The following is a 16,535-nucleotide window of genomic DNA, read 5'->3' as shown; positions in this document are numbered from 1 at the left end:
TGCCTTCAGATGGGAGAATCCCGCCCAAGTCTTTACAGAGATGTTCAACAGGCAAATTTTTAGCATCCCGCAAATGGATATTTGGAGGAGCAGAGTGCAGATTCTACAGCGTTCTGACAACCAGTACAATCAATTATCATTCCCGCTGGGGTTTAGGTTTGAATTCTGGTGTTGACCTGCTATTGAATTCACGGAAAGGCTGGATCTGAAATGAAACCGTTTGAGAGCACTCTTCCGAATGTCACTGGGTGCTTTACAGAATGGTTACAAGATTGAGATGTTCAGATTTCTTTTATGCTAAATATCTTTCAGGTTAGCTCGTTACCGGCAGAGAAGCTGCAGGAGATCCAGAAGGCCATTGAGCTTTTCTCTGTAGCCCAGGGTCCAGCAAAGAGCATGGAGGAGGCCACAAAACGTAGTTACCAATTCTGGGACACACAGCCAGTGCCAAAGCTTGGTAAGTATCTGCAACAGATGAGGGCATATCGAGCGTGTTCAGATTAGATGTAATTTGGCCAGCATATTTGCCGTATCCCTTGAAGGGATGGAGCAATGTTGCTGACTATGCTGAAACCTGTTACTGCTGGTGAAACGCTCCCTTTGGTGGAAATTTAATTCCCCTGTTTTCCCCCTCACTACCGTACATCCTAACTTGCAGAAAATCCCATTCACCCATCATCCTTGTGCTAGCTGACTTAATTCTCCCAGCCCAGCAATGCCTTTTATTTTAAATGTTCATCCTTTCAAATGCCTCCATGGCCTTGCCTCTCCCTATCTCAGTGATCTCCGCCAGACGTACAACCTCTCAGATCTTTGCTCATTCAATTCTGGTGTCAAGCACTTCCCTGATTATAATCACTCCACCTTGGGTCACTGTGCCTTCAGCGACCATGACCCTTCAGCTACCATGAGCCTAAGCCCTGGAAAAGCTTCTCTATATTTGTGTCTTTCTACATCTCTTGCTCCTGCTGGAAGATGCTCCTTAAAATATATATTTTTGATCTAGCTTTTAAATTGGCCAGCACTGAGGACGCCTTATAGATGCCAACCACCTGTGAGATTGCAGGATTAAGATGTTAAAAGCGAGCAGAGTTTGTTAGGATTCCTAAACTATGGATGAGATATTTTGGATGCCCATACAAAAATGAAGTCCAGGCACTATCAGTATCGGAGCACAGCTGCCCAAACTTTGTCCCATCTTTCGACCTAGAATCCTACTCTAAGAACTCTGCATTACTCTTCCATTGATAATATTGCATTTGAAGGGAAGTTGCTCTGCAAGTAACTCTGCAGCTGTTCAAGAAGACAGCACACCAGGAAATTAGGTATTGGCAATAAATACTGGCCTAGCCAGTGACGCCTACATTTGTGAATGAATGGGCAAAAGTACAGTCACAGGACGATTTTACACCCACGTTCGCGAACAAGCGGTGACACGAGTGCAAAACCTCATGAGAGGCGGGAAACTAGATTGTCGCGACGAGATCTTGTCTCTCGATTTTTTTCACACACCCTGCTGGTGATGTAACTTCTGAACGGCAATTAAATACATATTTAATGAACTTGCATATTATTGAAATGCCTCCCCATCGCATGATCCTCCCTCACTGAATATTCAGACCTCACTGATTTGATGCCACATCGACGAGGTACATGACAGCTTCATGAAGACTGGAAACAGTCGATGGGCTCCTCTCTCTTTCCCCCCCCCCCTTGAGGGGAGAGGGACATGCATGGGCAGCCCCCTGGCACTGCCCTGACACAGGTTGGACGTGTCGGCCTGTGCCAGGGGTAGTGCCAGGAGTTGACCCTTTGGGAACACAATTGGGGTGGGGCGTGTGGTTTGTATTAAGTGTGATGGGAGCATGGTAGTACAGTGGTTAGCACAGTTGTTTCACAGCTCCAGGGTCCCAGGTTCGCTTCCCGGCTTGGGTCACTGTCTGTGCGGAGTCTGCATGTTCTCCCCGTGTCTGCGTGGGTTTCCTCCGGGTGCTCCGGTTTCCTCCCACAGTCCAAAGATGTGCAGGTTAGATGGATTGGCCATGATAAATTGCCCTTAGAGTCCAAAAAGGTTAGGTGGGGTTACGGGGATAGGGTGGAGGTGTGGGGATAGGTTGAAGTGTGGGTTTAGATAGAGTGCTCGGTCCAAGGGCCGGTGCAGACTCGACGGGCCGAATGGCCTCTTTCTGCACTGTAAATTCTATGATTCTAAGAGAGGACTGAGGCCTTTGAAGGAGGAGACATAGCAGTGAAGTGAGGGGATGGGTGCAACTTGGTCATGAGGGGGGAGGGAGGGGCTAGTTGACTTTTTGAGAGAAGCATTATAGATTTTCCAAATACCAGTGTTTCCTGATTTCACCCCTGACTGAGTCCTACAATGCCAGTTCTGGAAGGAACCATAAACCTATCATAGGTTTAGCAATACAGAAAAGAGGACTGCTTTTACAGACCCAGCTGGGCTGGATTCTCCGGTCGCCGACGTCGAAATCGCGTCCTGCAAACGGCCGGAGAATCACATTTCCCGACCGAATCGGGGACGACGCCGCTTTCGCGATGCTCTGCCCCCTCCAAAGCGGCATACTCGGAGAGTACTCCGCGCGCCGTATCAACTGCCTCAGGCTCGCCCCCGATGCTCCGTCCCCAACCGGCCGAGTTCCTGACAGCGCGGAACACGTGTGGTCTCATCCCTCGGGGACTCAGCGTGGTGGCTGCAGACTCAGTCCAGCGACGCCACAGTCGGAGGAGGGGAGGCATTATTCAGGGCTTGGGGCATTGCGGTGGGGCGGACCGGGACACGGCGGGACATGGTTCACAGCGCCAGGGTCCCAGGTTCTATTCCCCGCTGGGTCACTGTCTGTGCGGAGTCTGCACGTTCTCCCCGTGCCTGCGTGGGTTTCCTCCGGGTGCTCTGGTTTCCTCCCACAGTCCAAAGACGTGCAGGTTAGGTGGATTGGCCATGCTAAATTGCCCCTAGTGTCCAAAAAGGTTAGGAGGGGTTATTGGATTACGGGCATAGGGTGGAAGTGAGGGCTTAAGTGGGTCGGTGCAGACTTGATGGGCCGAAAGACCTCCTTCTGCACTGTATGTTCTAAATCGGGGAATCGGTGGCCATTTTGTGCTAGTTTTCCTGGCGTAAAACACCACCGTTCCTACACCGGCATAGGGGACGTAGCCCCAGAATTGGAGAATCCAGCCCAGGGTCTTCAGTATAGGGGTTTCCAAAAGGAATTCTGGGCACATGGTCATGTAACATATCACTACCAATAAACCCTTGTGGTCACCCTGCAGCCTCTCTTTGGGAGTGTCCAGTCCTGACTTCAAAGTACCTTGCATAGTATCCACCTGAGAACACTCCCTTCCTTGATCTTGGATTACCAAGACTTTCATTGCAGTCATGCTGCCCCCAGCTGGAACTTCACTGAAACAAACAATTGTTTCACTTGGTGTGAGAGATATTCATGATGTGCCGTTCATCTTTTTTAAGCCCATCGTGGTAACCATGACACTATTGCTACAATATTCCTTGTACTGGTGATCCTATCTGACCACCTTATCCTTTGTTTTGGTCTTCGGATCTAGATCCCGCAACCTCTCATGGTCTCACTAATATACCTTCAACCAATGGACCTGTTATGTGCTCCCAGACCAGTGAAGTGTAATATATTGTGCCGTTGACTCTGCACCTCATGAGATGTCTGGAATAGTTGTTGGATGTACCATAGAAACCCTTCAGTGCTGAAGGAGGCCATTTGGCCCATCGAGTCTGCACCGACCCTCTGAAAGAGCACGCTACATAGGCCCATTCCCCCACACTCCCCATAATCCCACCTAACCTGCACATCAGGTATGCTTATACTTTCTTGGAGTGAGAGAGAGTATAGGTGGTTCACCGGAAAATGAACTGACCCCTCTTATTATTTTGCAGGTGAAGTAGTGACCGTGCATGGCCCTATTGAACCCGACAAGGATAATATACGACAAGAGCCCTACAGTCTACCACAGGGGTTTCTATGGGATGCCCTGGACCTTGGGAATGCTGAAGTGGTGAGTCATTGTTTGATGAATGTTAGTGTTTCATGTCAACTTTTCTCCAAGAAGTTCATATTTTGGTATTACATAGAACAGTACAGCACAGAACAGGCCCTTCGGCCCTTGATGTTGTGCCGAGCTTTGTCCGAAACCAAAATCAAGCTATCCCACTCCCTGTCATTCTGGTGTGCTCCATGTGCCTATCCAATAACCGCTTGAAAGTTCCTAAAGTGTCCGACTCCACTATCACAGCAGGCAGTCTATTCCACACCCTAACCACTCGCTGAGTAAATAACCTACTTCGGACATCCCTCCTATGTCTCCCACCCTGAACCTTATAGTTATGCCCCCTTGTAACAGCTCTTGATGGCCAAAATATACAGACTGAATGGAGTGTGTGTTTTCTTCAAAGTCCTAGAAGGACATTGTGCGTTAGACTCAGTTTTATCACTATTGGGTCTGGGATCAAATCTATCCCAGACAGATGGAATACTTCAGCTGCCAGATCGAAGTGTTACAGAGTGTGTGCAGTCATCATCCAGTTCCTCAGGGCCATAGTCCCACATGTTAACACTGCACTCAATTCAGCACTAAATCGTACTAGATTTCCAATTCCACTCGGACCACAGAATTTGGGTGTAAGAAACAGGAAACGTTACTGTTGGACAGATGGTATTGCTCTAAGGTTGAGACTGAGGCATGTTACATGGATAGAGTAGAGAGACATTATACTCTGTATCTAACCTGTGTTGTTGCTGACCTGGGAGTATCTAATGGGAGTAGGTGCATGAAATGGAAAGGTTCAATTCTTTCGTTTTAACATCAAATGTTCCCATGCCATGGTAAGTAATGGTGGAAGGGAAATTGCAAGGACAGAGCAGCCCAACAAAATGATAGGGGTTATGAACATAAGAACAAGGAGCAGGAGTAGGCCATCTGGCCCCTCGAGCCTGCTCCACCATTCAATGAGATCATGGCTGATCTTTTGTGGTCTCAGCTCCACTTTCCAGCCCGAACACCATAACCCTTTATTCTTCAAAATACTATCTATCTTTATCTTAAAAACATTTGATGAAGGAGCCTCTACTGCTTCACTGGGCAAGGAATTCCATAGATTCACAACCCTTTGGGTGAAGATGTTCCTCCTAAACTCAGTCCTAAATCTACTTCCCCTTATTTTGAGGCTATGCCCCCTAGTTCTGCTTTCACCCGCCAGTGGAAACAACCTGCCCGCATCTATCCTGTCTACTCCCTTCATAATTTTATGTGTTTCTATAAGATCCCCCCCTCATCCTTCTAAATTCCAACGAGTACAGTCCCAGTCTACTTAACCTCTCCTCGTAATCCAACCCCTTCAGCTCTGGGATTAACCTAGTGAATCCCTCTGCACACCCTCCAGTGCCAGTATGTCCTTTCTCAAGTAAGGAGACCAAAACTGAACACAGTACTCCAGGTGTGGCCTCACTAACACCTTATACAATTGCAGCATAACCTCCCTAGCCTTAAACTCCACTCCTCTAGCAATGAAGGACAAAATTCCATTTGCCTTCTTAATCACCTGTTGCACCTGTAAACCAACGTTTTGTGACTCATGCACTAGCACACCCAGGTCTCTGCACAGCAGTATGTTTTAATGTTTTATCATTTAAATAATAATCCCTTTTGCTGTTATTCCTACCAAAATGGATAACCTCACATTTGTCAACATTGTATTCCATCTGCCAAACCCTAGCCCATTCACTTAGCCTATCCAAATCCCTCTGCAGACTTCCAGTATCCTCTGCACTTTTTGCTTTACCTCTCATCTTAGTGTCGTCTGCAAACTTGGACACATTGCCCTTGATCCCCAACTCCAAATCATCTATGTAAATTGTGAACAATTGTGGGCCCAACACTGATCCCTGAGGGACACCACTAGCTACTGATTGCCAACCAGAGAAACACCCAGTAATCCCCACTCTTTGCTTTCTATTAATTAACCAATCCTCTATCCATGCTACTACTTTCTCCTTAATGCCATGCATCTTTATCTTATGCAGCAACCTTTTGTGTGGCACCTTGTCAAAGGCTTTCTGGAAATCCAGATATACCACATCCATTGGCTCCCCGTTATCTACCGCACTGGTAATGTCCTCAAATAATTCCACTCAATTAGTTAGGCACGACCTGCCCTTTATGAACCCATGCTGCGTCTGCCCAATGGGACAATTTCCATCAAGATGCCTCGTTATTTCTTCCTTGATGATAGATTCCAGCATTTTCCCTACTACCGAGGTTAAGCTCACTGGCCTATAATTACCCGCTTTCTGCCTACCTCCTTTTTTAAACAGTGGTGTCATGTTTGCTAATTTCCAATCCGCCAGGACCACCCCAGAGTCTAGTGAATTTTGGTAAATTATCACTAGTACATTTGCAATTTCCCTAGCCATCTCTATTAGCACTCTGGGATGCATTCCATCAGGGCCAGGAGACTTGTCTACCTTTAGCCCCATTAGCTTGCCCATCACTACCTCCTTAGTGATAACAATCCTCTCAAGGTCCTCACCTGTCATAGCCTCATTTCCATCAGTCACTGGCATGTTATTTGTGTCTTCCACCGTGAAGACCGATCCAAAAAACCTGTTCAGTTCCTCAGCCATTTCCTCATCTCCCATTATTAAATCTCCCTTCTCATCCTCTAAAGGACCAATATTTACCTTAGCCACTCTTTTTTGTTTTATATATTTGTAAAAACGTTTACGATCTGTTTTTATATTCTGAGCAAGTTTACTCTCAGAATCTATCTTACTCTTCTTTATAGCTTTTTTAGTAGCTTTCTGTTGCCACCTAAAGATTTCCCAGTCCTCTAGTCTCCCACTAATCTTTGCTACTTTGTATGCTTTTTCCTTCAATTTGATACTCTCCCTTATTTCCTTGGATATCCACGGTCGATTTTCCCTCTTTCTACCGTCCTTCCTTTTTGTTGGTATAAACCTTTGCTGAGCACTGGAAAATCGCTTGGAAAGTTCTCCAAGTTATGCTCTCATGCTGCATGACAGAGTGATGAGGCATATTGCTGATTACCCTGAGCAGTGTGTTCTGGTGACTATCTTGATTATCATGTGCAGGACTTCTGATTCCTGGTAAAGTTCAAAGGAGCAATGAGACTCCCTCCCAGCGATGCTAGTTACTGGGAACACAGGAAGCTACAGTGGAGCTGAGCATCACGAACACGGCCAGTGATTTGTGGCTATATCAGAAAATAATCAAAATCTTGAACCCTCATCAATAAAAGCATCAATAAAACACTGGCTGACCTCCTGTGTGTTGCCAGTGTTCTCAGTGCTCATTCCAGATTTCCAGCATTTGCAGTTTTTGCTCTTTTGTGAATTGGACCGATGCAGTTGCTGTAAACAAGTGGATCTGCAATATCCATTAATATCCCACCAGCTGTTGGCTTGTGGCGGTTACAGAAGCTACTGGGTTTATCTTCATATTAAACACGTGCTCACAAATTTCACTTTAAACTTAGGTTGTATTGTGTAATTGAGGTTTTACGACGTGAAAGCAATTTCTGTGGGAGAGTAAAAACAAACAAAGCTAGTGCTTAGCAACCAGAGGCATTTTAAAGCGTTTTGAGTTTAATCTGGAACTATGTCACCCAGAAGCAAGATTCTTTTTACAGAAGCTGGCAGTACAGCCTGGACAATAGGGTAAGGGGCAGAGAGCAAGTCCCAGAAGCTAAAGAACAGATAATTTTAGAATCCAGGAAATGAAGAGGAAAGTCCCAGGAAGATTGAAGTCAAAGGGACAAAGAACAAGAATCTAAAGAAGGTACTGTTCGCTGAAGTTAGAAAAAGGGGCAGAGTGAGATGCTCCCAGTTAAATACAGCGCTGCACAGTACAGACCTGGAGAACTCTGCTCGCGAGAAGCCAGATATCTCAAGTAATCCTAAGGTCGGTGACCTAATTACACCCTGTGAAGCAGTAGTGTTCTGTTGGCATGGCTGGATACCTTAGAGTTGTGTGGAAGATTGAATGCATGTGGTGTTTCAGGGTAAGGAATACCAAAAGGAGAGGTTGAAATTCTGGATGTGGATCCTTGCTGAAGGCACCCAAGGGAAAGTGTTGCTTAGAAGAAGATTCTAAGGCATTTTCTTCGAAAGTGGAGTTTTGTGACCGTCATGTTCCAGTGGGACTAGTTGACTGACAGTGATGAGCATCTGCGGGGACTTGATGAAGAATCCACAGAAGTTGCGATTCAGTGTGTGTGTCTGACCACATTTCACCTATTGGTTTACATGGACTGTGTACTTATTGAGAGCATTGGAGTATAATTGAATAGGTAATTGCAAACATTCAAAGAGTGCACGGGTGAACTGCAACAACTGTTCATTCCTTTCTAGCACAAAAATAAAACTGGAAAGGTGGCCAAACCATGGCTTACAATTAGAGATAGTATTAGATCCAAGGAAGAGGCATACAAATTGGCCAGAAGAAACACCAGACCTTGGGAGCAGTTTAGAATTCCATAAAGGAGGGAAAATAAATTGATTTAAGAAGGGGAAAATAGTGTGCGAGAGTAAGCTTGCAGGGAGTGGAAAAATTGACTAAAAGCTTCTACAGGTATGTGAATAGAAAAAGATTAGTGAAGACAAATGCCCCTTACAGTCCGAAAGAGCGCAATTTATAATGGGGAACACGAAATGGTTGACCAACTTAAATACATACTTTGGTTCTGTCTTCACGATACAAATAACATACCAGACACAAATAAAATACCAGAATTGTAAGTGAACACCGGGTTTAGTGAGAGGGAGGTACTCAAGGGAATCTGTATTAATAGGGAAATGGTGTTGTAGAATTGATAGGATTGAAGACTGATAAATCCCCAGGGCCTGATAATCTACATCCCAGAGTTCTTAAGGAAGTGACTCTAGAAATAGTGGATATGTGGGTGGTATGGTACACGGTGGCTAGCACTGTTGCTTCACAGCTCCAGGGTCCCAGGTTCAATTCCCGGCTTGGGTCACTGCCTGTGTGGAGTCTGCACGTTCTCCGTGTCTGCATGAGTTTCCTCCGGGTGAACATACAGTGCAGAAGGATGCCATTCGGCCCATCGAGTCTGCACCGACCCACTTAAGCCCTCCATTCCACCCCAACCCCGTAACCCAATAACCTCTCCCAACACTTTTGGACACGAAGGGCAATTTAGCATGGCCAATCCACCTAACCTGCACGTCATTGGACTGTGGGAGGAAAGCAGAGTACCCGGAGGAAACCCACGCGCGCATGGGGAGGATATGCAGACTCCGCACAGACAGTGACCCAGCGAGGAATCGAACCTGGGACCCTGGTGCTGTGAAGCCACAGAGCCACAGTGCTATCCACTTGTGCTACCGTGCTGCCGGTTCCCTTCCACAAGTCCCGAAAGACTTGCTGTTAGGTAATTTGGACATTCTGAATTCTCCCTCTGTGTACCCGAACAGGCGCTGGAATGTGGCGACTAAGGGCTTTTCACAGTAACTTCATTGCAGTGTTAATGTAAGACTACTTGTGACAATAAAGAATATTATACGGTCATTTTCCAAAGTTCTGTAGACTCTGAGACAGTTTCTATGGATTAGAGGGTAGCGAATGTAACCCCACGATTTAAAATAATCTTTATTATTGTCATAAGTAGGCTTACATTAACACTGCAATGAAGGTACTGTGAAAATCTAGTAGCCCACAACGGCGCCTGTTTGGGTACACTGAGGGAGAATTCAGAATGTCCAATTCACCTAACAAGCACGTCTTTTGGGACTTGTGGGAGGACACCGGAGCAACCAGAGGAAACTCACGCAGACCCGGGAGAATATGCAGACTCCGCACAGACAGTGACCCAAGCCAGGAATCGAACCCAGGATCCTGGTGCTGTGAAACAACAGTGCTAACCACTGGGCTACTGTGCCGCATGCTTCATGGAAGTAGAGAGAAATCAGGAAATTATAGACCAGTCAGCCTGATGTCAGTAGTGGGAAATTATAAAGATTTAATAGCAGAGCACTTAGAAAATAATGGCAGGATCAGACAGAGTCAGCATGGATAAAATTTGTCGAGGATTAACTAGTAGAATTGATGAGGGGGAGCCAGTGGATGTGGCTCACGTGGACTTTGAGAAGGCTTTCAACAAGGAGCCACGTTTTTAAAAAAAAAAGATTTGGGGTAATGTATTGAGATGGATAGAAAACTGGCTAAAGGGATCAAAGGATATGGGGGAAAGCGGGAACAGGTTACGGAGTTGGGTGATCAGCCATAATCATAATGAATGGCCGAGCAGGCTCAAAGGGCCAACTGGCCTCCTCCTGTTCCTATTTTCTATGTTTCTGTAAGATAAAGTTTGAACTTGTTATCCTTATAAATTTGTATATATATATATATAATGGGATAGCGTATAACTGAGGTGAAGGAGTAGGTGCTGAGGTGAAGGAGTATTGTACTATGGTTAATAATTTCTTGATTAATAAATGTGTTATCCTTTAGTTAAAAGTTAATTGGCAGTCCTAAAACTCTCTTCATCCACATCTCTAAGCAAAAAAAAAACTTACAATCGACCGAGCTGGGATCTTAACAATAGTCCAGCTGTTTTTCTGAATCACTTTGAAATTTTATCATTGATAAAATCCAGACAAACTACTAATAACTATTCAATCAATTGTTTGTGGTTCTACTGTCAACATATCATCGGATATCCCATGTTTCATCCGCACTGTGAAGTTAGTCAATGGCCAAAGTTGATAGCAGATTGGGAGAAGGGCAAGTCAGGCTGTTGTAGAATTTAATGACTTGTAGATACTTCAAATGGCAGGGATACAGGCACAAAATTATTATTTATGACTTATGAAAGAGCGGAAGACCGGAAAAACTATAGTGCTTATCAAAGGATCTCCAAGCTAAAATTAGGACTGCTCTATCTGTTTATCTACTTCACAGCATCCATTGCTGCCTCTGAGCTCACAACCCCAATTGCTCATCCCGCTACCCTACTGGAAGTCATGACCCACAGTTTGCTGAACAAAGGACAGGGATAGAATCATAGAATTTACAGTGCAGAAGGAGACCATTCAGCCCATCGAGTCTGCACCGGCCCCGAGAAAGAGTACCCTACCTAAGCCCATACCGCCACCCTACCCCCACAACCCAGCAACCCCACCCAACTTTTTGGCACTAAGGGGCAATTTAGCATGACCAATCCACCTAACCTGCACATCTTTGGACTGTGGGAGGAAACCGGAGCACCCAGAGGAAACCCACGCAGACACAGGGAGACAGTGCAAACTCCACACAGACAGTCATCCGAGCTGGGAATTAAACCCGGGCGGGTCCCTGGAGCTGTGAGGCAGTGGTGCTAACCACTGTGCCACCGCGCCACCTGTGGGTTACCCATGGGAAGGCGGTGGTATTGTCACTGGACTAATAATCCAGAGACCCATATTAATGCTCAAGGGGCCCCGGGTTCGAATCCCGCCATGGCAGATGGTGAAACTCGAATTCAATAAAAATCTGGAATTGAAAGTGCAATGATGATCATGAAACCATTGCCGATTGTCATAGAAACCCATCTAGTTCACTAATGTCCTTGAGGGAAGGAAATCTGCCATCTTTACCCGGTCTGGCCTACATGTGACACCAGACCCACACAGCGATGTGGTTGACTCTTAACTGCCTCCCTCTGAAATTGCCTAGCAAGCCACTCCATTCAAGGGCAATTAGGGATGGGCGACAAATGCTGGCCAGGCCAATGACGCCCATATCCCAAGAACGAATAAAAAAATATATATAACTAATAAAAACTTTGAACTCTGTTTAAATTCTGATGTTTGGGGCTCCATATTGATGTATGTTGAAGTGTTCCGCTAGTACCCTGAGGTGAGTCTAACCTGTTTGTGTTTGAACACCCAGTTGAAGGAACTGTACACCCTGCTGAATGAGAACTATGTGGAGGATGATGACAACATGTTTAGATTTGATTACTCACCTGAGTTTTTACTGTGGTAAGTAGAGCAATGGTTGCAAGGTTAGATAAAATCATAGAATCGCTACAATGCAAAATGAAGCCATTTGGCCCATCGAGTCTCCACCGACCCTCTGAAGGCCAACCTAGGCCAACTTCCCCACCTAACCTGTACATCTTTGGACACTAAGGGACAATTTAACATGGCCAATCCACCTAACCCGCACATCTTTTGACTGTGGGAGGAAACCCACGCAGATGCGGGGAGAATGTATATATTCCACAAAGTTACCCAAGGCCAGAATTGAACCCAAGTCCCTGGTGCTGTGATGCAGCAGTGCTAACCACTGTAATTCACTTTCAACTATGAGGAAAGGTGTCTCAGTTCCAGCTCTAATCCATGCTGTACCTGACCAAGACACGTTAGTATTCTTGGATCAAGTAACATCCCAATTAACATTCTCAAGTCAGACAACGTGATTAGGTGCAAAGAACAGATGTCTGCATGTTCAGCAACAAGCTTCAGCACAACCTCAGAAAAGAACTGTTGAACTATTATGTGAGGAAGAATGGGGTGCTGTACAGTGTGAGGGATGACTGAGCTGTCATGTGGGGAGATGGGATTCCAGTCCATTATCCTCACACTGTCGCATGATGGAGGCGGGCATATGATGTAAAGATTACTGAGCTACGTGAATGTGGTGGCTTAATGCACTGAGCTTGCAATCTCGTATCTACTAATATTTTGCTCCTTTGCTGTTGTGCAGAGGTTATGAACCTCTGTAACCCAGATGAAATTGCCACCCTTTAAACAAAAAGGTTTAGAAATTGAAGAATTTGACTGTGGTTGAAGAACTTAAATGTAAATGCAATTTTGTAAATGTAACCTGATTGACCTTTCTATTGAAATATTGTTCCCCTAAAACCTGAACAAGTTAGCAGGAAATTTGGATTCAACAATAGTACAAGAGAGCTGACATATCATTAACATCACTTTATGGGAATAAAAAAACAATCCCTTTAAATGTGAGCTATGTGGTACCCCACTGTCAGGGCATTATAGCTCAGTAATCTTTGCACAGTGCAGCACCCCATTTCCCAGAGACTTGTTCAGTAATCTTTACATTTTATGGTACCTCATTTCCATGAGCTGTGTTAATGTTTCCGTAACTAGTTAGTTCAATCCACTTTCTGTAGGATTATTAAAATGGACTTGCTAATGAAGGTCCAAAGTACGAGTGAGCTGTTGAAAGTAGGAACTCAGTAGTAACATCAACAAGGAGAACTCCACACGCTTAGTTGTGCCTGTGTCCTGACTTTTGAAGGTGTGCAAAATACTAGGCTGCTCCCTGTGACTCACCAGTGGGTCCAATACTGGGCAGTGCAGTGATGAAGAAAAGCTGGGGTGTACCGGTGTCTGTTTTAGCACAATTCTGATGGCTCTCAATCCGAGTTCGGGTGATTTCATGTTATATACGGCAGTTTCCTTAGCGATGAATTCAACAAATGTATCATTGTTCTGCTCCTTCTCTAGGGCTTTGCGTCCTCCTGGCTGGCTGCTTCCATGGCACTGCGGCGTAAGGGTTGTCTCCAACAAGAAATTAGTGGGTTTCATCAGTGCCATTCCAGCAAATATTCAGATTTATGATCAGTACGTGACCTTGTATTTAATTATTGGGTCTGATCGCAAGTAAAAGCTTTTTTTTCTGTGGATGCAGATTTGAGGTTGCTATCAGATCAGCCATGATCTTATTAAATGGCGGAGCAGGCTCGAGGGGCTGAATGGCTTACTCCTGGCTCCTTGTTCATATGTTATCACCATCTGTCTCTTCCTTTTGTGTTTGCACCTTTTAGTTTCTAAACACAGGTAGATCTTCACGGAGGGGGTGAAGACTATGGGCGGGATTCTGTGGGAATCGGCGGGTGGGCAACTCCGACACAAAGGAGTGGCGTGAACCACTCCGGCGTCGGGCCGCCCCGAAGATGCGGATTCCTCCGCACCTTCAGGGGCTAGGCCGGCGCCGGAGTGGCCTGCGCCACGCCGGCCGGCGCGGAAGGGGCTTGGCGCCACGCCAATCGGCGCCGAAGGGCTTCTGCCGGCCGGCGCAAGTTGGCGCATGCGTGGGAGCGCCAACGTGTGATGGCGTCATCCCAGCACATGCGCAGGGGGGGGTTCATCTCCGCGTCGGCCATCGCGGAGGTCCACAGCAGCCGACACGGAGGAATAGAGTGCCCCCATGGCACAGGCCCGCCCGCGGATCAGTGGGCCCCGATCACGGGCCAGGCCACCATGGGGATCCCCCCGGGGCCAGATCCCCCCACGCCCCACTGAGGATATGGAGGCCGCCCACGCAGCCAGATCCTGCTGGTAAGAAAATGTTGTAATTGACGCCGGCGGGATCGGCCTAAAACGGGCGGCCACTCAGCCCATCGCGGGCCGGAGAATCGCCGGGGGGGGGGGGCGCTGCCCGTGGCCGCCGACTGGCGCGGCGAGATTCCCACCCCTGCGAAATCCCTGGGCCGGATGAGAAATAGGTGAGGCCCAAGGATAAATCAGTTGGACACTCAGAAGAGAATCCATTGCAGATGTTTCTCTGGCTATGGTTGGATAAATAAGTTTGGAACCAGGTGAGGGCAGTGCCACCCAGCTGGACAATGGAGGATGTCGTGATCAACCTTTTGAAGCCTATAGGTAGGTTGAGAACAGGAAGGCATTGTTCACCATCGTCACAAAGGATACCCTTGGTAACTGTAGCAGTGCTGGGGTAAGAATCAGATTGAAGGAATTCAAAGCTGAAAATAACAGGTGTGAATTTAGGAGGTGCTCCAGAACTTGGGAGAGGAAAGGAAGGTTGAAGGTGGGACATGAGATTGCAGAAACAGATGGGGAAAAGTGGGTTTAACGAATGGGGGGGGGAAGGGAGTGAGTAATGACAACTGATTTGATGGAAAGGGGTAGGAGACAGTACTTGAGGAAAAAGTTCCAGTTATCATTGAGCGCAGGGGGGTGGAAGTTGGAATGCAGTGGGGGTGGGATTGAGAGAACAGGATAAAGGCTTTGTGGTCAAGATAAAGTGAGAGAGGACATGAATCAAGAGAATCTGGAGGGAAGCTTCACTTTCTGTAATGGCTTACAGCTATTCCGGGTTTGGCCAATGCTCTCTTCTTTCACTTGTCTGCAGTTTGTTCTTTTGTAATGTCATTGGCGAGCATGGGGTCAGTTGGCGCACAGGTTTACCTCGGTCACCATAACAGCCCCTGACATCTTAGCCAGCATCAAATACTGGATGAGTAAAAATTGCTTTCAATGGTGAAAAAACATCATGGGCGAGATTCTCTGTTTCCCGACGTGATTTTGTAAATGGCGATCGGGCGGAGAATCCATTTTTATGACGAAATTGGCGGCGATGCCTGTTTGACACAGGTTTCGCATGCTCCGCCCGCTCCGAAACAGCGTCAACGCGGCGCACACCGTTGGGATGGCCTTAGCACATCACCTGAAGGCCCGCCCCCGATGGGCCGGGTTCACGATGGCGAGGTTCACTTCTGGTCCCAGCCATGCGGGAACCCGGTGTGGCGGCTGCGGACTGTGTCCAGCAGCGCCACAATCGGGCGGGAGCCATGCTGCTGGACGGTGGGGGCTTCCGCGAGGGCTGGGGGGACCAGTGGGGTGAGGCGAAGGGGTGTCCAGCGGGGCAGGTCGGGTCCGCACACGGCCGGCACCATGTTCTACGGCACGACCGCTGCAGGTTGTCGCCATGCGCAGCCACGGACCCGGCAATTCTCTGGCTGTTTATTTTGTGGAGACTGGGAGTTTTACGTGGCACTGTTGCGAACCCCTCACCGATCGCAGCATCGGTGAGAGGGCGCCGCCGATTTCTTTCTACATAAAACACCACGGATCCTCCGCACCTAGCCTCAGAATCTCAGCTTCTACCAAATGCCCCACACACTCTCATTGTGTGTAGTATCTTTCTGAGCCGAACTTCAAACCCACATTCTGTTTGCCTCCATCTTATCCACATTGTCACTCTTTAACTGTTGGCTGAATGTTTGGCCACGTCAACGTTCCCCATGGGGTCTTCACAAATCGCAGCCTGTCAAGTCTGCTGCCAGTGTGCTATTCCATACTCTCCTGTGCTCTCACACCGTCACTGGCTTCCTACATGCCTTTCCATCAGTTTCAACACATTTGTCCTCATCCGCAGGAACTTGATCCTCTCTAATTCTGCGTTCTCCTCACTTGCACTCCAGGACAGTGATAGTGTCCCCCCCCCAGAATTTCCACTTTGGTCTCCTTTCCAGCCCACTTTAACTATGAGGCCTGGAACCATTGCAGTCCCATTCTCTGGGAATCACTACTCCATCTTTTTCTCTTACTACTTCTTCCCCACTTGAAAAAGCTTCCTTTAAAGGTGGTAATGTTGTGGGAAGAGAGAGTCTGTGACAGGCAGTGAGTCTATAAGGATGGATGCGTACACCAGGTAGTGTAGTGTGTGGATAGGCAGTGTAAGATTGATTGTGGACCAGT

General features: G+C 47.0%; 1 protein-coding gene across 3 annotated transcripts in view; it reads left to right on the top strand.

The window, feature by feature from the left end:
* LOC140398338 (glycylpeptide N-tetradecanoyltransferase 1-like) overlaps positions 1 to 16,535 on the top strand; it is a 128,859-nt gene that overhangs the window by 93,666 nt on the left and 18,658 nt on the right. For all 3 annotated transcript variants that reach the window (XM_072486921.1, XM_072486919.1, XM_072486920.1), the window contains exons 3-6: positions 313 to 457; positions 3,926 to 4,044; positions 11,953 to 12,044; positions 13,539 to 13,655. In XM_072486921.1, coding sequence (XP_072343022.1) covers positions 313 to 457; positions 3,926 to 4,044; positions 11,953 to 12,044; positions 13,539 to 13,655 — 473 coding nt within the window. The remainder of the gene's footprint in view (positions 1 to 312; positions 458 to 3,925; positions 4,045 to 11,952; positions 12,045 to 13,538; positions 13,656 to 16,535) is intronic.

The sequence above is a fragment of the Scyliorhinus torazame genome, chromosome 21 (assembly GCF_047496885.1).
Source record: "Scyliorhinus torazame isolate Kashiwa2021f chromosome 21, sScyTor2.1, whole genome shotgun sequence".
In the NCBI taxonomy this organism is placed as follows: Eukaryota; Metazoa; Chordata; class Chondrichthyes; order Carcharhiniformes; family Scyliorhinidae; genus Scyliorhinus; species Scyliorhinus torazame.
This window is presented reverse-complemented; position numbering and strand designations above follow the sequence as displayed.